The sequence below is a fragment of the Theropithecus gelada genome, chromosome 13 (assembly GCF_003255815.1).
Source record: "Theropithecus gelada isolate Dixy chromosome 13, Tgel_1.0, whole genome shotgun sequence".
In the NCBI taxonomy this organism is placed as follows: Eukaryota; Metazoa; Chordata; class Mammalia; order Primates; family Cercopithecidae; genus Theropithecus; species Theropithecus gelada.
This window is the reverse complement of record NC_037681.1, coordinates 40,935,867-40,952,611: the sequence shown is the minus strand read 5'-3', so window position 1 is coordinate 40,952,611 and position 16,745 is coordinate 40,935,867. Positions and strand designations below refer to the sequence as shown.

The 16,745-nt window shown below is 55.0% G+C and overlaps 1 protein-coding gene across 1 annotated transcript in view; it reads left to right on the top strand.

Annotated features, from left to right (window-relative positions):
* The first annotated feature begins 107 nt into the window (after positions 1–107).
* The window catches only part of HS1BP3 (HCLS1 binding protein 3), a 34,218-nt gene continuing 17,580 nt past the window's right edge, over positions 108–16,745 (top strand). The window contains exons 1-4 of the mRNA XM_025354815.1: positions 108–203; positions 5,646–5,811; positions 9,886–10,093; positions 12,415–12,631. Of these exons, the coding sequence (XP_025210600.1) occupies positions 172–203; positions 5,646–5,811; positions 9,886–10,093; positions 12,415–12,631 (623 nt within the window). The 5' untranslated portion in view covers positions 108–171. The remainder of the gene's footprint in view (positions 204–5,645; positions 5,812–9,885; positions 10,094–12,414; positions 12,632–16,745) is intronic.

Here is a 16,745-nt window from a genome sequence, read left to right as displayed (position 1 = left end):
TAGTGGCTACTCCCGCCGCGCCGCGCCCCGCCTCTGGCCACAGGCGCGAACTGCGCGGCCGCGGCCGCCAGGGGGAGGGCCAGGGCGGCGGGAGGCGGGGCGGGGACGCGGTGACGCGGGCACCGCCGTGTCCCGTGACTGCGCGCCCCGCCCTGAGCCCCCGCGGCCGTCATGCATTCCCCGGCGGTGCTCGTCACCTCCAGGTGAGCCAGACCCCCGTGCCCCACGCCGCGCAGCTCGCAGTCCGGGGCGCCCGGGCGGAGAGGCAGGGGGAGGCGGCCGCCTCCCAGGCCCGGGACCCGGAGCAGGTCTCCCCAGCGCCCCCGGTGGCTTATCCCGGCTGGGCCCCTGCACCGTCCTGCAGGAGAGGTGGCGCCCCCGATTTACGGATGAGGAAACTTAGGCCCTCTAGAGGGTAGAGAACTCGCCAAAGACTGCGGGAGGCCTGGGACTGACTGGCTCAGTGCAGGCGGGCGCAGTGGGGACTCTGCTCTTCTTTCCTATCGGCTTGGGTTCTTCTCTTTTGGGCCTGAAAACCTACTTCTCCATCCTTTCAGCGCTCCCTGCGTCCCAGGCCCCGTGCTGGGCACAGGGGACCGGGGTGAATCAGACAGGCTCGCCCGGCAGGGGGCTGCGGTGGAGAGGGGGTGATGCCAGCAGCGGGTAGTAAGCTCAGGTTGCCATGGGAACACAGTACAGGGCAGGAACCCGGTTTCTGGGAGGATGACTTTGATGAGAGACCAGGGAGAGTTGGTCGCTGCTTGCGAGGCAGCTCAGGAAAGCGCAAGTTACAGAAAAGGCCTCGGAGGGGTCCAGGTGGAGGATGCAGAGTGGATCGCTCCTGATCGAGGCCTAGAGGACTCAGCCTAGGATGGATCCTGGCAAGGCTTTTACTTCTTTCCGCCTTTAAAACGCTGTAAAGTGACTTACTTCAAATATTTTCATACACTTCACCCTTGCTCTCCCTACACAAAGTCTTAGGCTAAGATGCCAATTTATGACATAAATGAACGTGTTACCCAGCCAACTGTTGATCTTCCAGTTGCAATCGGGAATTCCCTGTGACTTAAGGTCTAGAAAGGTATGATTCCTTTTGTAAACCCTGATGTCGGAGCCTGCCTGGTCTTGCATGATCAAGTGTGGTTACAGATGTATCTTCATGGGCAGAAGAGGTTGCCCTACTGCCGCTTACGTCACCTCCTCTCACCAAGCCTCAGTTTCCTTTTTTGTGAATTGGAGGTTTGAGATTGGCAGACATGGGCAACGTCAGTAGTATATGCCCGTCGGCCACATGCAGATGGATGGGGTGTGACTTTGGTGTTGGGTGCTGGGAAGGGGTGGGTGGCTTCCCTCCCTGCCCAGCTGCACAGCCTGGACATATCTTGTTAACAGGCGTGGGGGCGCTGGCGGTGGTAAGGCCACATGAGTCGTGCTCATTTCTTGCTGAGGGCACCAGCACACCCAAGGATCTTGCCTGCAGGGTGAGTTCAAACCCCTTAGCCCAGCAGCAAGGCCGGCCCTTCCCAGTCACACCCCAGCTCCTCTTTCCAGTGCAGCCTCCTCCCACCTGTCATTGCCACATGCACTCAAGCTTGAATTCAACCAGCAGGTGTTTATTGAGAGCCTCCTCTGTACCGGGTACTGGCCCAAGTTCTAGGAGACAAACAAGTCCCTCTCAGAGAGCTTTAATGGGGGCACAGGCACAGTAGGCAAATCTACATGTCAGGGATGATACATGTTATGAAGGAAAACAAAACAGTGGGGGCAACAGAGTGGTAGGAGGCACGCATGCTATTTTCTACGGTGTGGTCAAGGGGCATCTTTCTGATGGAGTGGCCCCTGGGCAGATGCCTGACAAGCTCCCTGAGGGAGACAGCCATGAAAAAGAAATCTTGGAAAAGTGTGTACTCGGAGGACAGGACAGCAGGATCCCGAGGCTGGTATGGCTGGAGTGGAGTGAGCCCAGGGAGAGTGTTAGGTGATGGGGTGAAGAGGCAAGCTTGGGAGTGAGGGATCATCAGGAAAGGGCTTGAAGGCTGTGGAGGGGCCATCGGGTTTTATTTCAAGTGCAATAGGACCCAACTTATGGTTTATAGAGATCCTTTGACCGCTATGCTGAGCAGGATTGCTTGTAGGATTCCACATAGAGCCAGTGGTAACTTGGCCCAGGGTGATGGTGGCCATGAGGGTGAGAAATGTTTGGGTTGTGGATATATTTTGAAGATTGAGCTTTCAAGTTTGCTGTTGCTTGGATATGAGAACAAGAAAGAGAAGTCAAGACTCACAGCAAGTCTCTCAGCCTAAGATGCTGAAAGAATGAGGCTGCCATTTAGCAGGCTTGGGGAGAGGTGGGAGCAGCATTGGTGTAGACAGGTGAGTTTGAGAAGCTCGTTGACAGCCCAGTGGGAATGTCAGGCAGGTAGCTGGAAGGGGGCTGGCCGTGAGGGGAGAGTGGGCTAAAGATGGGAGTTGGGGAGCCATTGGCTCGGAAACGGTATTTAAAGCCTGGAGCCTGGATGAGATCACCTGGGGAGGGGTACAGTGAGAGGAAGAAGATCTAAGGAGGGTGCTCTGGATGCCATCAAGGGAAACCATCCAAAGCAGTTCCTCTCCTCCTGTTTGAGCAACAGTGGCCAGGGTGGGCAGAGAAGAAGCAAGAGGGAAGGGGCGCTCCAGCCGCCAGTGAAGGCAGAGCTTGAAGGAGGGAGCGGCTGACTGTGCCCGCTGCTGCTGACAAGTGAGACCAGAGGAGAAATGAGGACTCACCTTTGGATTTAACAACACGGAGGTCACAGGTGACCTGGACGTGGGCAGTTTGAAGACCAAAGTCTGGCTGGAACAGGTTCAAAATCAAACAGGAGGAGAGGAACCCATGAATATGGGGCCCTCTGTTGAGAAGTTCTGCTGGAAAGGGCAGGAGGGAAACGGAGCAAGGGGAATGTCAGGTCAAAGCACAGCTTTTGTTACTGAGCGGTCAGAGCGTGGTTGCATGCTAATGAGTGGGCCAGTAAGGAAGGAAAATCAATGGTTCGGAAAAGAGGGGTGAGCTGCAGCAGCTATGTCCTTGAGTAGGTGGGAGGGGCTCGGAGCCGCTGCCCTTATAGAAGATTGGCCTTAGGAGCAGCCAGCCAGTTTGTCTACAGTCCCAGGAGAGGGCAGCTATCAGGGAGCAGCTGCAGGCTGATGGGCACATGTGACAGTGAAGCCCAGGATGTTCTCTGATGGTCTCTGGAGCAGCACACAACAGTGTCCACATCACTTGGGAATTTACTAGAGATGATGACTCTCAGGCCCACCCCGGGCCTGCAGAACCAGAATCTGCATATTAACAGGATCCTCAGGGGGTTGCACACACATTACAGTTGGAGAAGCTTGGTGTAGGGTACATCCTGCCCACCACACCCCCATTTGTTTATGTACTCTCCGTAGCAGCTGCAGCGGAGACCAGATACCCTGCATAGCCTGAAATATTTGCTACCTGGCCCTGCAGAGAAAGAGTTTTCCTGTGGGTTCAGGGAAGTGGGAGGGTGACGGAGTAGGCCCAGATGCATCAGAGTCGCTGGAGGGCTTACTGAGAAAACAAGATTGCTGGCCACCCTAGGCCCAAACATGCCTTTCTTACAAGTTCCCAGGCGACGTTGATCCTGATCCAGGGACCACACCTTGAGAACCCCACATCTAGGGCGAGGTAGGGTTGCCAAGCCTGGTGCGGTGCTGTGCCTTCAAGTCTGCAGCCGTGAATTTCAATGGGAACAGGCTGCATGTTTGCACTATGTCTGTGCCCAGTCACATTGAGCCACCTGGGCACAGGGTGAAGGAAGCAGAGAACTGGAGAAGTGGGCTTTGACCAGGCCAGCTCAGCCCTGGGTAAGAAGTCAGGGGAGCTGGGCCTGAGGCAGAGGGATTCCAGCAATGGAATGGGACCCTGGAAAAGGGGTGGGGTTGTGGATTGTGGGTTCTGGCGTGGTCAGAGAACCATTGGATGTGGGGTGCTGTGAGGGAGCTGGATGGTGGGAGATGCCCATCTGGATCTGCTCCATCCCCTTCCTACCCCTGAGAGGACCTCCCCCCAGCTCAGGCACCGCCCTTCTTGTCACTTTCACCCCCGTGTACCTCGTTTTCATCATGATCCTAAAGAAATGATGCCTGGCTTCTTTCTCATGCCTGCCCCATGAGAGGCCACCTGGGCTCTGGAGCAGCTGTCTGGGATTGAACGCAGCTCCACCTCATGCCGGGTGAGACCTGGGCAGTCTCTTTCCTGTTAGGGTCTGTTTCCCTGTCTTTTAAGTGGGTCTGAGTAGCAGAGCTCCTTCGCAGGGCTGCAGGAAACGGAAGTGACTTCACAAAGGTACATTCCTAGAGCCCAGCGCATCTCCCCTCAGCATCCAGCCTCACCTTCCTCCTCCACACTGGTGACAGTGACACCGTGGGCGACACCAGGCCGCGAGTGCACACCGCGTGAACTCAGTGCCATTGGCAGAGGGCTGGCTGTACATGTGCACCTCCCAGTGCCCATTCGGCCCTCGCCCACTTTTCACCACCTGAAGGCAGGTTTCCTGGGGTGCCCTACACTGCGGAAGGATATTCCTTGTGTGTACAGCACAGTCACTGGGTGGCACACACGGCATAGGAGGCGCATCACTGTAGGCTTCATCAGTTGGTGACAGCAGCGTCGTGCTGGTGACCACGTGGCCTAACGTGGGATGTGAGGGGTCTGTGTGGGAGGAGTGCTCAGGCCGGGGGGATTTGATGGATTGGGGTATAATTCCAGAGAGGGAGGGGCCTTGCCCCAGACACAGGTTAAGCTCCAGAAGCCCCTCCTGTGTTTTCAGGGTCCTGCCCGGCACACAGGCGGTCTCACCTTGATGGTCAGAGCTGCTCAGAGGGTGCCTGGCATGTCCTGCCAGAGGCATTTGCGTGAGGGACGTTAGTCTGCACAGGTCTGTGTCTCACCTTACGTAGGATGAGGGATGTATTTAATAACTTTTTCCACTTCAAGGAAAACATCTCATCATTTCTTTGCTCGTCATACAATTCAGTATATTCGAATTGCATTTTACAAGTCTCCAAGAGTGGTGATGTTTTGCCGATGCATCCTCTCTACACCTCGAGGGGCAGCATCCACTGCCCACATGAGGGACAGGCCTGTCAGTGCCTCTCTGGGCCACGGGGGTCACAAGGGCCCTGCCTCCAGTGCCCATCCCCTGTCCCCTGCCCCAGGGGGCCTATAGCAGCCCTCCTGCCCATTAGCCAAAGAGAGGTGCCTGTCTCCAGCTGGGATTTCAGTCCCTTGTTGTCTCTGCAACCCCAGGCATGTTCCTTGGTCTGAGTACAGGCACTGGGACGCTGCTCCCACCCAGTCTGCCCAGAGTTTGTGTCGATCCCTTTCAACAAGCCCCATCCTTTCCCGTTTCCTGCTTTGTCCCTGAGCAACCCAAAGGCAGGACCAGGCCCGAGGCCTGGGAAGCCAGTCTTATGAGGGGCTGGTGTGGCGGGATGAGTGGCCTGGAGCAGTGACCACCGAGGACAGCCAGCAGTCGCCTGGCACCCAGGCCTGTCAGGCACCCGGAGGCCCTACCCACACTTTGCTCGGGAAGCCTGTTGCCTTGACCCTGAACCCCACCTGCCTTCTTTTCCTCTGGCAGGCGACTTCAGAATGCCCACACTGGCCTCGACCTGACTGTGCCCCAGCACCAGGAGGTGCGGGGCAAGATGATGTCTGGACACGTGGAGTACCAGATCCTGGTGGTGACCCGCCTGGCTGCGTTCAAGTCGGCCAAGCACAGGCCCGAGGATGTCGTCCAGTTCTTGGTGAGCCGGAGGCTCTGGCCAGGATGTTTCGAGGGTGCCCGGGGTCCAGGCGGGCAGACACACCTGTCCACCAGGGTTCAAGTAGCATCCGGAGCAGGTGCTTCTCTGTCTGTTGCTTGCTCAGGGCCTGGAGTACCAGACCGTGCTAGACAGAAGGGACACAGAGTGAATCAGATGCCCTCAGTCCATGGAGAGGCAGACCTCTAAAGAGACAGATACAGATGGGGACAGGAGCACATGGGGGGTCTGGGGATATAGAGAAGGGGCACCTAACTCACCCTGGGGAAACTTCTTGGAAGAGGTGGTGGTTGAGCTGTGTTTTGAGGAGCAGGTGGGGCTCCGCAGAAGAGGCGAGAAGGGTGTCCTGGCAGATGACGCAGCCTAAGCAAAGGCACGGAGGCTGGAAGCAGGATGTTGAGTGGGGAACTCTGCACAGTTGAGTGTGGTCCTGGGAGGAAGTGGGGAAAATGAAGGTGAGCGACAGGCAGGATCCAGTTTGTGGAGAGTGTGCGGGAGCCTGGACTTAACCTTCAGCCAAGGAGAGTTTTAAGCAGGAGAGTGACATGGGCCCTTTTGCCTTTAACCAGCCAATCTGCTGTGAGCATGGCGTTGGATTGGAAGGAACAAAACAGGTGTCAGCGACCCCAGATACATGGCCAATATGGTCCTTCCCAAAGCAAGGGCTTGGAGCAGGCCATTGCGCTTGGTATGGAAGGGACAGGGAGCGTTGAAAATGTTTACGGGGTAACATGCACCACATTTGCTGACTGTTTCCACCAACTGAAATAAAGAATATGATAGAGGAGCAGATCCAGGGGGCATGTGGAGTGTGAAGTGTCCGCCCTGTGAATGGATACGTGAGGCTGGAGCTCAGTACAGGCTCAGGCCTGAGATGCAGGCTAGGGTGTCATCAACTTGCAGGTGATACTACAAATCTGGGAGTGGATGAAGTTGTTCAGAGAACAGATGTGGAAAGCAGAGAGAAGGGCTGAGAAGGAAATCCTGAGGATGCCAGGGGTTTAAGACTCTTGGGGAGAAAGAGGAGTCTGTAGCTGAGGCAGAAAGGAGAGAACTGGATGTCTACGGAGTCACAGGAGCTAAGGGAGGAGAGAATTTCAAGAGGGTTGAGATCACACACTCATTCACTTATTATTTACCATTTGGCCTCTTGTGAAAAGGACCTACAGCTGGAGACCAAGAGACACAGGTACAGGATTATTAGGACAAAGGTGAAATGAACTAGACCCCGCAGTACAGCGGGGAGTGACACGGGGCTAGCGTGGAGTCTCCTAGCAGCCAAGATAAAAAGGGAAACAAGTTGCATCTTTCTGGTGACCTGTTGAAAGAGACACTAAATTTTAAGAGAAATTTACAGCACAAATGTTTTTTTTAAGAGATAGGATCTCACTCTGTTCCCCAGACTGGAGTGCAGTGGTGTGATCATAGCTCACTGCAGCCTGGAACTCTTGAGCTCAAGCAGTCCTCCTGCCTCAGCCTCCTAAGTATCTAGGACTACAGGCACACGCCACCATGCCCAGCTTTTTGTTTTTTATTTTTATTTTTGGTAGACATAGTGTCTTGTTACGTTGTCCAGGCTGGTCTCAAACTCCTCAAACTGGGCTCAAGCAATCCTCCTGCCTCAGCCTCCCAAAGTGCTGGGATTACAGGCATGAACCCCCACACCCAGCCACACGATTTTAAGGGACATTCAACAATGTCATGGGAAGCGTCTAGAATAGCAATGCTGTTTTTCATTTGATTGCTTCTGTGGCCGACTCTTGGTGAGAAGCAACGTGTGATGTCAGGGGTGATTCTGGACCTGCATTGCTCTGAGAGTGGCTCTGCTTTGCAGGGCGCTTTGCAGCTCCTGGTAGTTTGACTTGACCCAGGTTGGGGCTCAATGCACCCACATTTTCAGGGACAGAAGCAGAAGAGGAGAGTATTTGAGCTTGATGTTGCCGGGCACGAAGGAGGGAGCATTCTGGGAACCTTGGGCTTCAACCCAGCCCACGTGGTTCTGTGCAGAGGGCTGGCCTTACATGTGAGGTGTACGTGAGGATGTTTTAACACCTCCATGCATCACACTAGTGCCACTTTTTCCTAGTCAGTGATGCCCACTCCCTGTGGAGTGTGGGTGCAGGGGCTTGTCAAACATTTGAAAGTGCCTGCAAGGGCAAAGAACTCCTTTATTCCCCATGGGATCTCAGGATGGAGCCCACAGTGACATACCCCAAGCCTGAAGTCTCTTTGATGTTTCATGATTTAACTCAAAGAATTAATGAGCATTTTGTATCTACTTAAAAGGGCGTATGTGTTTTAATATAAACATGTACTGATTTGCTGACCATGGAGTAAAAGTGGCCCCAGGAGGGGCACTGCAGTGGAGGTTGTGCAGGCTCTTGGGTGTGCTAGCAGTGCAGACACCCACAAGCTTACTAAAGTTACAGGGCTGTCTGCCCCATCCTCAGCAGTGCCTGGCACACGGGGGCACCAGATCAATATGAGTTCTCAACCTTGAGCTTCCTCTGCTCAGGGCCTCTTACTTGGCCTTCTGTTGTTGCTGGCGCAGGAGCCCACCCGAGAAACCCTGCCTGAACCCCTGATGGACGTGGGCCCCGGGTGGGGTGGGAGCCCAGGCCTACAGCTCCAGGGTACTCACGCTGCCAGTGCACTGGAGATGGAGGTTCCCGAAGCCTGGGTTTGCTGGGTCTGTGGTCTGAGCCTGAGTGGAGCAGTTGGGCCAGCAGAGGGCGCCTAGCCCCCACCGTGGCCTGCTCTGCGGGCGGGGCTGGAGTCAGCTGCTGTTGAAGCCTGTGTTACAGCAATCGCTCTGCGAAGGGGTCCACGTGCGTTTCCCTGAGGGCTGTTTTCAGGAAAGTCTGGAGCCAGGCTCTTGTGCTGATAACAGCAAGGAGCACCTGTTCCAGATGACTCCCCACTGGAGGTTCTGAAGTCCCCTCAGCTGCCTCCTGGTATCTTGACCCTTTGCAGGCTGGGCATTCTGGGTGGTGTTGCTGGAGCCAAGGGGTGTGCTCCAGACACACCCTGCACCAAGGGATCCCCCCGAGCCAGAGGGCATCAGATGCCCACAGCCCCTGCACGCCAGCACTCCAGTGGCACACGGTGGGCACAGCCCCGGCCTGGGAGCATAAGAATGAGTGATCCACACTTCAGTCGGGGTAGACAGGCCCAGTCTATGGGGAAAGTACAGAGGAGCTAGGAGTGAGGGTAGGTGCCAGACCGATGGTGTGTGTATACAGCAGGTGACTTTGCTGAGCACCCACAGGGTTACAGACATGGTGATGGACTGAAACCACTGTGAGGCCGAGAGCCTGCTGGGGTGTCCGTGTACAGAGTAAACATGCAGCAGGAGCTCCATGAGTGGAGGAGCGAAGACTTAGCTGCCCAGGAGCTGTGGGGAGAGGCTGAGGAGGCGGCGGGAGTCACCCGCTGGCCCCACGGGAAGCTGAGTGCTGCCCTCTCTGAGTCAGATGGTGTTCAAGGCCGCCTTCTGACGACAGCAAGAGTCCTGGCCTGTCTCACTCGGGTGCCTGCGTGTGAAGGTCCTGCCTGACGTGGGGCAGAGAATCAGCCTTGGAAATATCTGTCTCCACTGCTTGTGTGGGCTGGCCCGCTGAAGGCTGCGCTGGTTCACGGGAGAATGAGGTCGGTGCTGAGAACAGGTGATTCACGGTGTTGCAGGAAGATGACCTGCCAGCCGGTGAGATCACCCTCCTGATACGCAGAAAGCTGGGAATGAACTCAGTGGCCCTGATCACCTGCAGGCCGGGCAGGGCTCCCTGTATTGAATCTTTTTACCTGGACCTGTGACAGTGCCCAGAATGGCACCGTTATTGCATGTTTCCTCTGAGCCACTAAGATGTTTGAATCTGCTATCGGCTAGGAGGGTTAAGGACTGGAGCCTGAGGCTGGGAGACAGGCGGAGGGGCAGCAGACGGGCGTGCCTGGCACGCTTCCTGTGGCTGCCGGGCCTCGGGGACCCCTGTTCGGGGTGAGAAAGGAGCACTCCCTGCCACTCTTCACTCAAGAAACCACATGCTCCTCTCATTCCAGGTCTCCAAAAAGTACAGCGAGATTGAGGAGTTTTACCAGAAACTGAGCAGTCGTTATGCAGCAGCCAGCCTCCCCCCGCTCCCCAGGAAGGTCCTGTTTGTTGGGGAGTCTGACATCCGGGAGAGGAGAGCCGTGTTCAATGAGATCCTGCGCTGTGTCTCCAAGGATGCTGAGTTGGCAGGCAGCCCAGAGCTGCTAGAGTTCTTAGGTACCCGAGGCTCTGCCCCATGTCCCTCAGGTCTGCCCCGCCCAGAACTAGGCCCTGCTGCCCTGCTCCGGTGGGAGCATGTCCGCAGCTGCCTCTGCAGCCTGGAGGCTTCAGCCAGGCTGATGAGGCAGGCGGCCTCACTGACATCCTTGGCTGGATGGTGGGCAGAAGGAGGCCTGCCCTTGAGGGCCTGAACGTCTGGGTGTCAGGTGGGGGCTCACACAGTGGGCATTCTCCATAGTGTGACCCCCATCCATGGTCTTCCTGGCCAGCCCCATTCCTAGAGCTTGCCCGATGCCCCCCAACCGACCATGCACAACATACAACCCCCTGACAGACACCCCACACACCCCTCTGCCTCCTGCCAGCCAGCCCTAGGGACCTTCAGTATCCCGGGAAAGCTGTGTTCTCACAGCCAGGCTGGTCACCAGCCCCTGGGGACATGTGCCTCTCACCTGTGCCCCCACAGAAAGAGTCATGGGGACAGCTCCAGGCTGAGGAATTGATCCAGCACCCTTGCCCTCAGTGGTGGAGATGTCAGGCCCTTCCCATGGGTGTCCCAGCCCTCTCTTCTCTCCGCAGTTTTCTCATCTGTAAGGTGGGAGTAGCCGGGCTGACAGGTCGTTATGAGAAGTTACTGAGCTAACACATGCAAAGTGCTTAGAACAGAGACAACCACAAAGTAAATGGTGGCTACCATTTTACCCCACTCCTCAGTTAGCCTTGTCAACCCAGAAGTAGGCCCTCGTCTCACAGATGCCCCCAGGGCAGGGCAGGTTCTCACCACGGCTGGTGCTGGACTCCCACCCCTTGACTTCTCCCCTCTTTACATCCGTCTGCTTAACTCTTTCCCAGCTACTGTGGATCTCCTAGTTCCACAAGACAGAAGGGAAGTTTTCAAAAGAAAGTTGACCATAAATAAAACAAATTTTTAAAAGCGAAAGGTGGGGAAGAGAAGCAAAACTGGTGAATGCACAGGCCTAGGACTGGACAAGCTGCACAGCCCAGGTGTCCTGTGGCCATGTCGGTGCCCCTCGCACGGGTCTGGGTTCTCTTCTGCCCTTGTTTCTTCCAAGGTCACAACCCTTCCTTCCTTGCCTATCTCTGGGGCTGGGTAGACTGTGCCGAGAGGTTCCAGTTCAGCCATAGCTGGGAGAGATGCTCAGGATGTCCCAGGCCCTCTCTTGTGGAGAGGCAGGATAGAAACAAGCTGCTCTATGCCTCACTTTGCTCATCTGCAAGATGGATGTACAGTTGGGATCTCTCTCATAGGGCCTTTGTGATGTTTAAATGTAAGATGCTTATGACATGAAATTGAAGGTTTGGGAGATTTTGAATGGCCTTTTCACATTTGTCCAAGTAAAATAACAGAGCATCACGTAATACAATATCATCATTATCACTCAGTGCATCCTGGATGCCAGACACTTAAGTTCTTTACCTACAATGTGATTTTATTAAAAGTCAGTTGTTTTAAAGATAAACTACCCAGTAAGCACTGGGATAGAGAAGAACAAATAGTCTGAGCCCATGCTTCTCAAACTGTCTGTGGCAAGGGCTAGCTCTTTTATTCCCAGCCTGTCACAGATGGATACTTTCACAAATACAAAAGCATGCTTGGGTATTGTGATGGTGGCAGGATGCTATGGAAGTTTCTGGATGCTTACTCTCGCTTTCTGTACTTACTTCATTGTGGTCACACAGGGGGCATTCTCTGTCTGAAGACCACACTTTGAGAAGTGCTGATCTAAGCCAGTTTGTAATGGAGTGGTCACCGTTTGTTCTGGAATCTTCCACATGCTTACGCTGAGCACCCATCCAGTCCACCGTCCAGGTGCCCAGACTCTTGGAGCAGGTCTCCGTCTGCAGAGCCCCTTGCCGCGCCTCCGACTGTAAACGGTTCTGGCTGCACTGGTTCTTGTTGAATCACCCTGTGCCCTGGCTGGTTTATCCCATGGCTCACCCAGGAGGAGGGTGGGGCCATCCTTGTGCACACAGGCTCTGGGTCTTGGGTTCAGGAACCGCTGCCCCTGTCTTGCTCTGAAGCTCTCACTGGTGACCACTTCACTCCAGGCTTCCTTGGTGCCCATCAGCCCTTGGGGGGCTGCAGCAGGCACTTGGCTGCCCCCGAAACAGAGGTCACCTTCTATCCACCCAGACTCTCCCTCCTGCTCAGGTCCCAGGAGGGACAAGTTTGGTCCCAGGAGGCTGCAGGAAGCCCTTGACCTCAGATCCTGGCATGGGAGGGTGCAGTGTGGCAAGATGCCTCCCCTGGCTCTGGGGTGGTTACCAAGTCCCATTTTTTCTGTCTTCCTCCACAGGTACCAGATCCCCAGGGGCTGCAGGGCTCACCAGCAGAGATTCCTCTGTCCTGGATGGCACAGACAGCCAGACCGGGAATGATGAAGAGGCTTTCGACTTTTTTGAGCAGCAAGACCAAGTGGCGGAAGAGGGTCCTCCTATCCAGGGGCTGAAGGGCGAGGATGCTGAGGAATCCTTGGAGGAGGAGGAGGCGCTGGACCCTCTGGGCATTATGCGGTTGGTCTCCCGTTGTCGAGAGGGTCCCTTTGGTGTATTCCAGGCTTTCTGGAGATGACATCCCCCTTCCCTGGAATCTGAGAAAAGCCCTGAGCATCCCAGGTCGCCCCCTCACAAGCATCTGGGCCACGAGGCCTTGGCCTGGTGTGCTTGGGGGAACCAGCTCTCTGTGTGCCCTTGGTGGTGTCCGTGTCTCTGGGGCTGGGCTTAGGTATCGCCTCCCTGCCTGGGTCACAGGATGTCCTCCGCTTGTGGCTCTGCACTGAAGCTTGGCAGAGGCTCCCCGTGACAGCTCAGCAGTGCAGGCTGCGGACCTATCCGGCTAGTGTGGGAGGACTGGGTGCTCCTTCCAGCTGCAGAACTCGCAGAGGTAGCTGCAGCTCTGGGCCTGCATCATCTGCATAGCAGGAGCATTCACCTTGGCCCTGCCTCCACACAGGGCCGTTCACCAGCCATGGATCTCTGGCCATTTACAATCTCTTTTCTTTGGTTTTCTTCAGTGAAAATGGGCTCATGGTCGTACCAACCTCTTAGGGCTCCTGTGAAGATGAACTGAGTTATGTAAATTTAGCAATCAGCTATCATCATGGCCCCATCTTTCAATGGAATCAGACCAGGCCAGGGGTGCTGTTCTCCCCGCTCTCTACCACAACGAATGTCTCTTAGCCGTTTACCGAAGTCCTCAGACGCCAGATGAGTGAGTCCTTTCTTGTAGGTCCTGCCCCAGAAAGGAATTAGAGCCCAGTAGAAACTAGGCAGAGGTAAGTTCAGCTTCATCAGCATGCAGAATTCTGTCCTAAAATCACAGCCCACTCTGGAAAGGCCTTCTTCGTGGGGAGGGTTATGGAAGGGTGGGCTGTAGGGTAGCCATGAGGCCAGCGTCCAGGGGTGAGGATTCACACTGGAAAAGGGTGCACAGCGCTCGGGGAGCTGCAGCAGAAACAGGCCCCGGAGCCAGGGTCCTGCAGCACCTAGGCACAGTAAGTGCCCTGCAGTCACCCCTCCTGGCCCTCCGTGGCTGGCCTTGTCCTTGAGTGGGGTCGGCGGCCCTGAGGGAGAGGCAGCCAGAGTAGCGGGTGATGTGGGGACAAGCCTGTAATAGTCACTCCTTATCAGCCTGGCCCAACCCTGCAGGCCTTTCTTGGGCTTTATTTTGGTAAGGGTGAGGCTTTGTTTGAACTCACATTCTCTGTTGTTCTGAGTAACCACACGTAGTGCCAAACCAAGATGGACTTTGGTTGTCTGTGCCAGCCTTTGGCAGAAGAACACACTTAGCAGAGCGGCTCCTTTTTTGGGTAGGAAAATGCTCTTTGGGGCTGGCAAGTGCTGCCTTGAACTTCCTACTTACTTCATTAGCAGACTGTCAGGGGAGATGTGTCAGCTGTCCTGGGACCCCTTGGTTGGGGGGGGCCAGCCCCCTCCCCAGCTCTGTACTCTGGGGTCCTCGCCCCTGAATCCTGGGAAAGCTTAGCACCTAAGAGTAATCCCGCTGGCTCAAGACGTCTTCTGCTGGGCTTGCTTTTTAAGGACCCGTGTGACAAGGTGCTGGTGAATCAGCGTTATCACCTCTGGCAGAAATAAGAAGTAACATTTTTTGAGAGTTTATGAAATGCTGGGGGAACTAAGTTAGCATTTGCCTACATGATCTCATTATATCTGTTAAGACAGGATTTCTGAAACTGCTTGCTACAACCCATAGTAAAAACTATATTATATGCTATGACCCAGGACACACATGTATAAACATCCCATAAAACTGAAGCAAAAGTTCCCAGAACTCATACAAAACCTTACTAAGTGTATCATACTCGGATATTTTCTATTCTATTTCAATGTTTGGAAAGGTCATGACTCACCAAACTGCTTTCAGGATCCACTGTGAGCACAGGTCAAGAAACGGAGCCCTGGAGGCCTGCACTGGCATCAGCCTCTTCTGTGTGGTGGGAAACTCAGATTCAGGGTCAGGTGGTTCGTCCACGTTCCTGCAGCCTGCAGATAGCAGAGCCAGGACCCCACGCCATCTCCAGTCCAGTCTTTATCAGCCTGGGAGGTGGGCAAGGCCCCAGGATTATCCCCCTTTCACAGATGGGAAAATCGAGAAAGGAGTTCAGCAGGATCTTGGCCCGAGCCGTGTGTGTGGCAGAGCCGTGCCTTGAAGTTGGGTTTCCACCTCGGCCTTTCACAGACACCCAGCTGGGCTTGTTGATCTCTCTTGGTGCCACCCACCTGCCCTTTGGTGGGGGACTTTCTGTTCTTCTCAGGGGGCTATTTGTGCACCCCTCTCCCTCCCGTGCCGTTGGTTCCTGTGCAAGTGCAACAGCCCCCGTTTCCCAGCTTGCCCTGCCCCATGTGTGGACTTAGCTCTGGGCGCTCCTGGAGCAGCCACCATTTCCCTGCAACCAGCCTCGGTCCTTCCCCACCGTGGCCGCGGCGAGGCGCTGCTGCTCTGCTGAAGGGCTGCTCCACTGCAGGGCTGCTGGGAGGGTGGGAGTCGCCAGCACAAAGCCGGAGCCCAGGCCGGCCTGGCTTTTCTTTGTCTTGTAAACCTGGTTTTGGTTAGGGACAAGAGAGCGTTATTACACCGTTAGAGAGCGCTTAAAGACAGAAAAAACCCTCACCTCGGCTCATCCCGACACCACCGCTCTCCCCTTCTGCTGGGGCTCTCGTCTGACCCCGTCCCAGCGCCATCCGTGCAACTGCAGGCACAGTGCACGCGCCTTTTCGTACTCTGCTGTTTCACCCTATGGTCTGTCCCGATTGCTGCTCCATGTCGCCCCCGTTTTGTATTTAACTTTCTATTTTAGAGATGTCACGGTGCTGAGAAAATTGACATTCTACCCTAATAGTTCTGCCTTATGCTGGAAATCCTCTGCGGGAAACATTTTACATTGTGACTCAAATAATACACAATTAGTATAGAAAAATTGCAAACACAGATGAAATTCCTTTCCCTGTGAATTTTTGAATGCATCTTTGAATATTCACATCTTACTGCCAAAATGAGATTGTCTTATGTGCCATTCTGGAATTTTCTTTTTTCCAGTTTACATGTTCTAGGTCCTTCCAGATCAATAGCTGCGCTCTCCCTCCTTCCTCTGCTGGTTTCTCAGCTCGATGGGCTGTAAGTGGCATTGCCAGGCCCCTGCTTGTGAACATGCTGGGGTTTTCTGTAGGTTTTTCCTATTATAGGCAATAACTTGAGGAACTTCTACATATACAACGCTTTTATTCTATGGAGCCTTCCCCTATATATGTGCCCCACCCACAGCAGAGTCCCTGAAGCTGCTTCTGGGGACTTTGGGGTACCATTCCAGTAAAGGGTTCTCCAAGGGCTGAAGCCCCTCGTTGGGAGTGCCCCTGTGCTTTTCTAAGCCCTGCCCCCGCCCCAGGGCCCACTCCTCCCATCTCTTCTTTGGCACACAGAGACCCCCTGCAGGCCCTGGGTCCCTGAGGACTCGCAGCGTCTGGTGGGACAGGCTGGCTCCTGTATGAACAAATGCACCTGCCTGCGAGGCTGGGCTTCCCAGACTCCTTGGATGGGGGGAGCCCACACCCGGGTCTCCATGCTGTGGCCTCCGTGGTGAAGCTGAATGTTTCTCTGGAAGGCCATGTTTTATGGTAATTTTTTAATATGGATTTTGCTTCATCTTGCATAAAACAACCACATGTATTTTAGTATAAAAATAATATCTTACCCTCCATATTTGGATGAAATCACTTCTCTGGGATGATTCTGTGGTTTTGAATGCTGGCACATTACCAGGTGCTCCCAGATTCGCTAACCCAAGATTTAGCAGCAAGATGGTCCCCTAAGGTGAGCCGTGGAGGGGAGCTCTGTGGGGACAGCAGGGCCTCAGCCCCACCTCCTTAGGTGCCCTGGAGCTGCTCCCCCAAGGGTGCCTCTTGCCAAATATCCCGACCACTGCACAAGGGCTTGGCACCTCTTTATTCATTCCAGCCTGAGCCTGGGCACCCAGGGCTCCCCTGATGCCACCAGCGCAGCAGAGACCACCTAGGGATTCTGGGCCACTGAAAGCTTGGGGGAGAGAGAGATTCCAGGCCCCCCTCAGATCTGGGTAGGGCCCCCAGAATCTGTGTTTTAACAAGCTCTTGA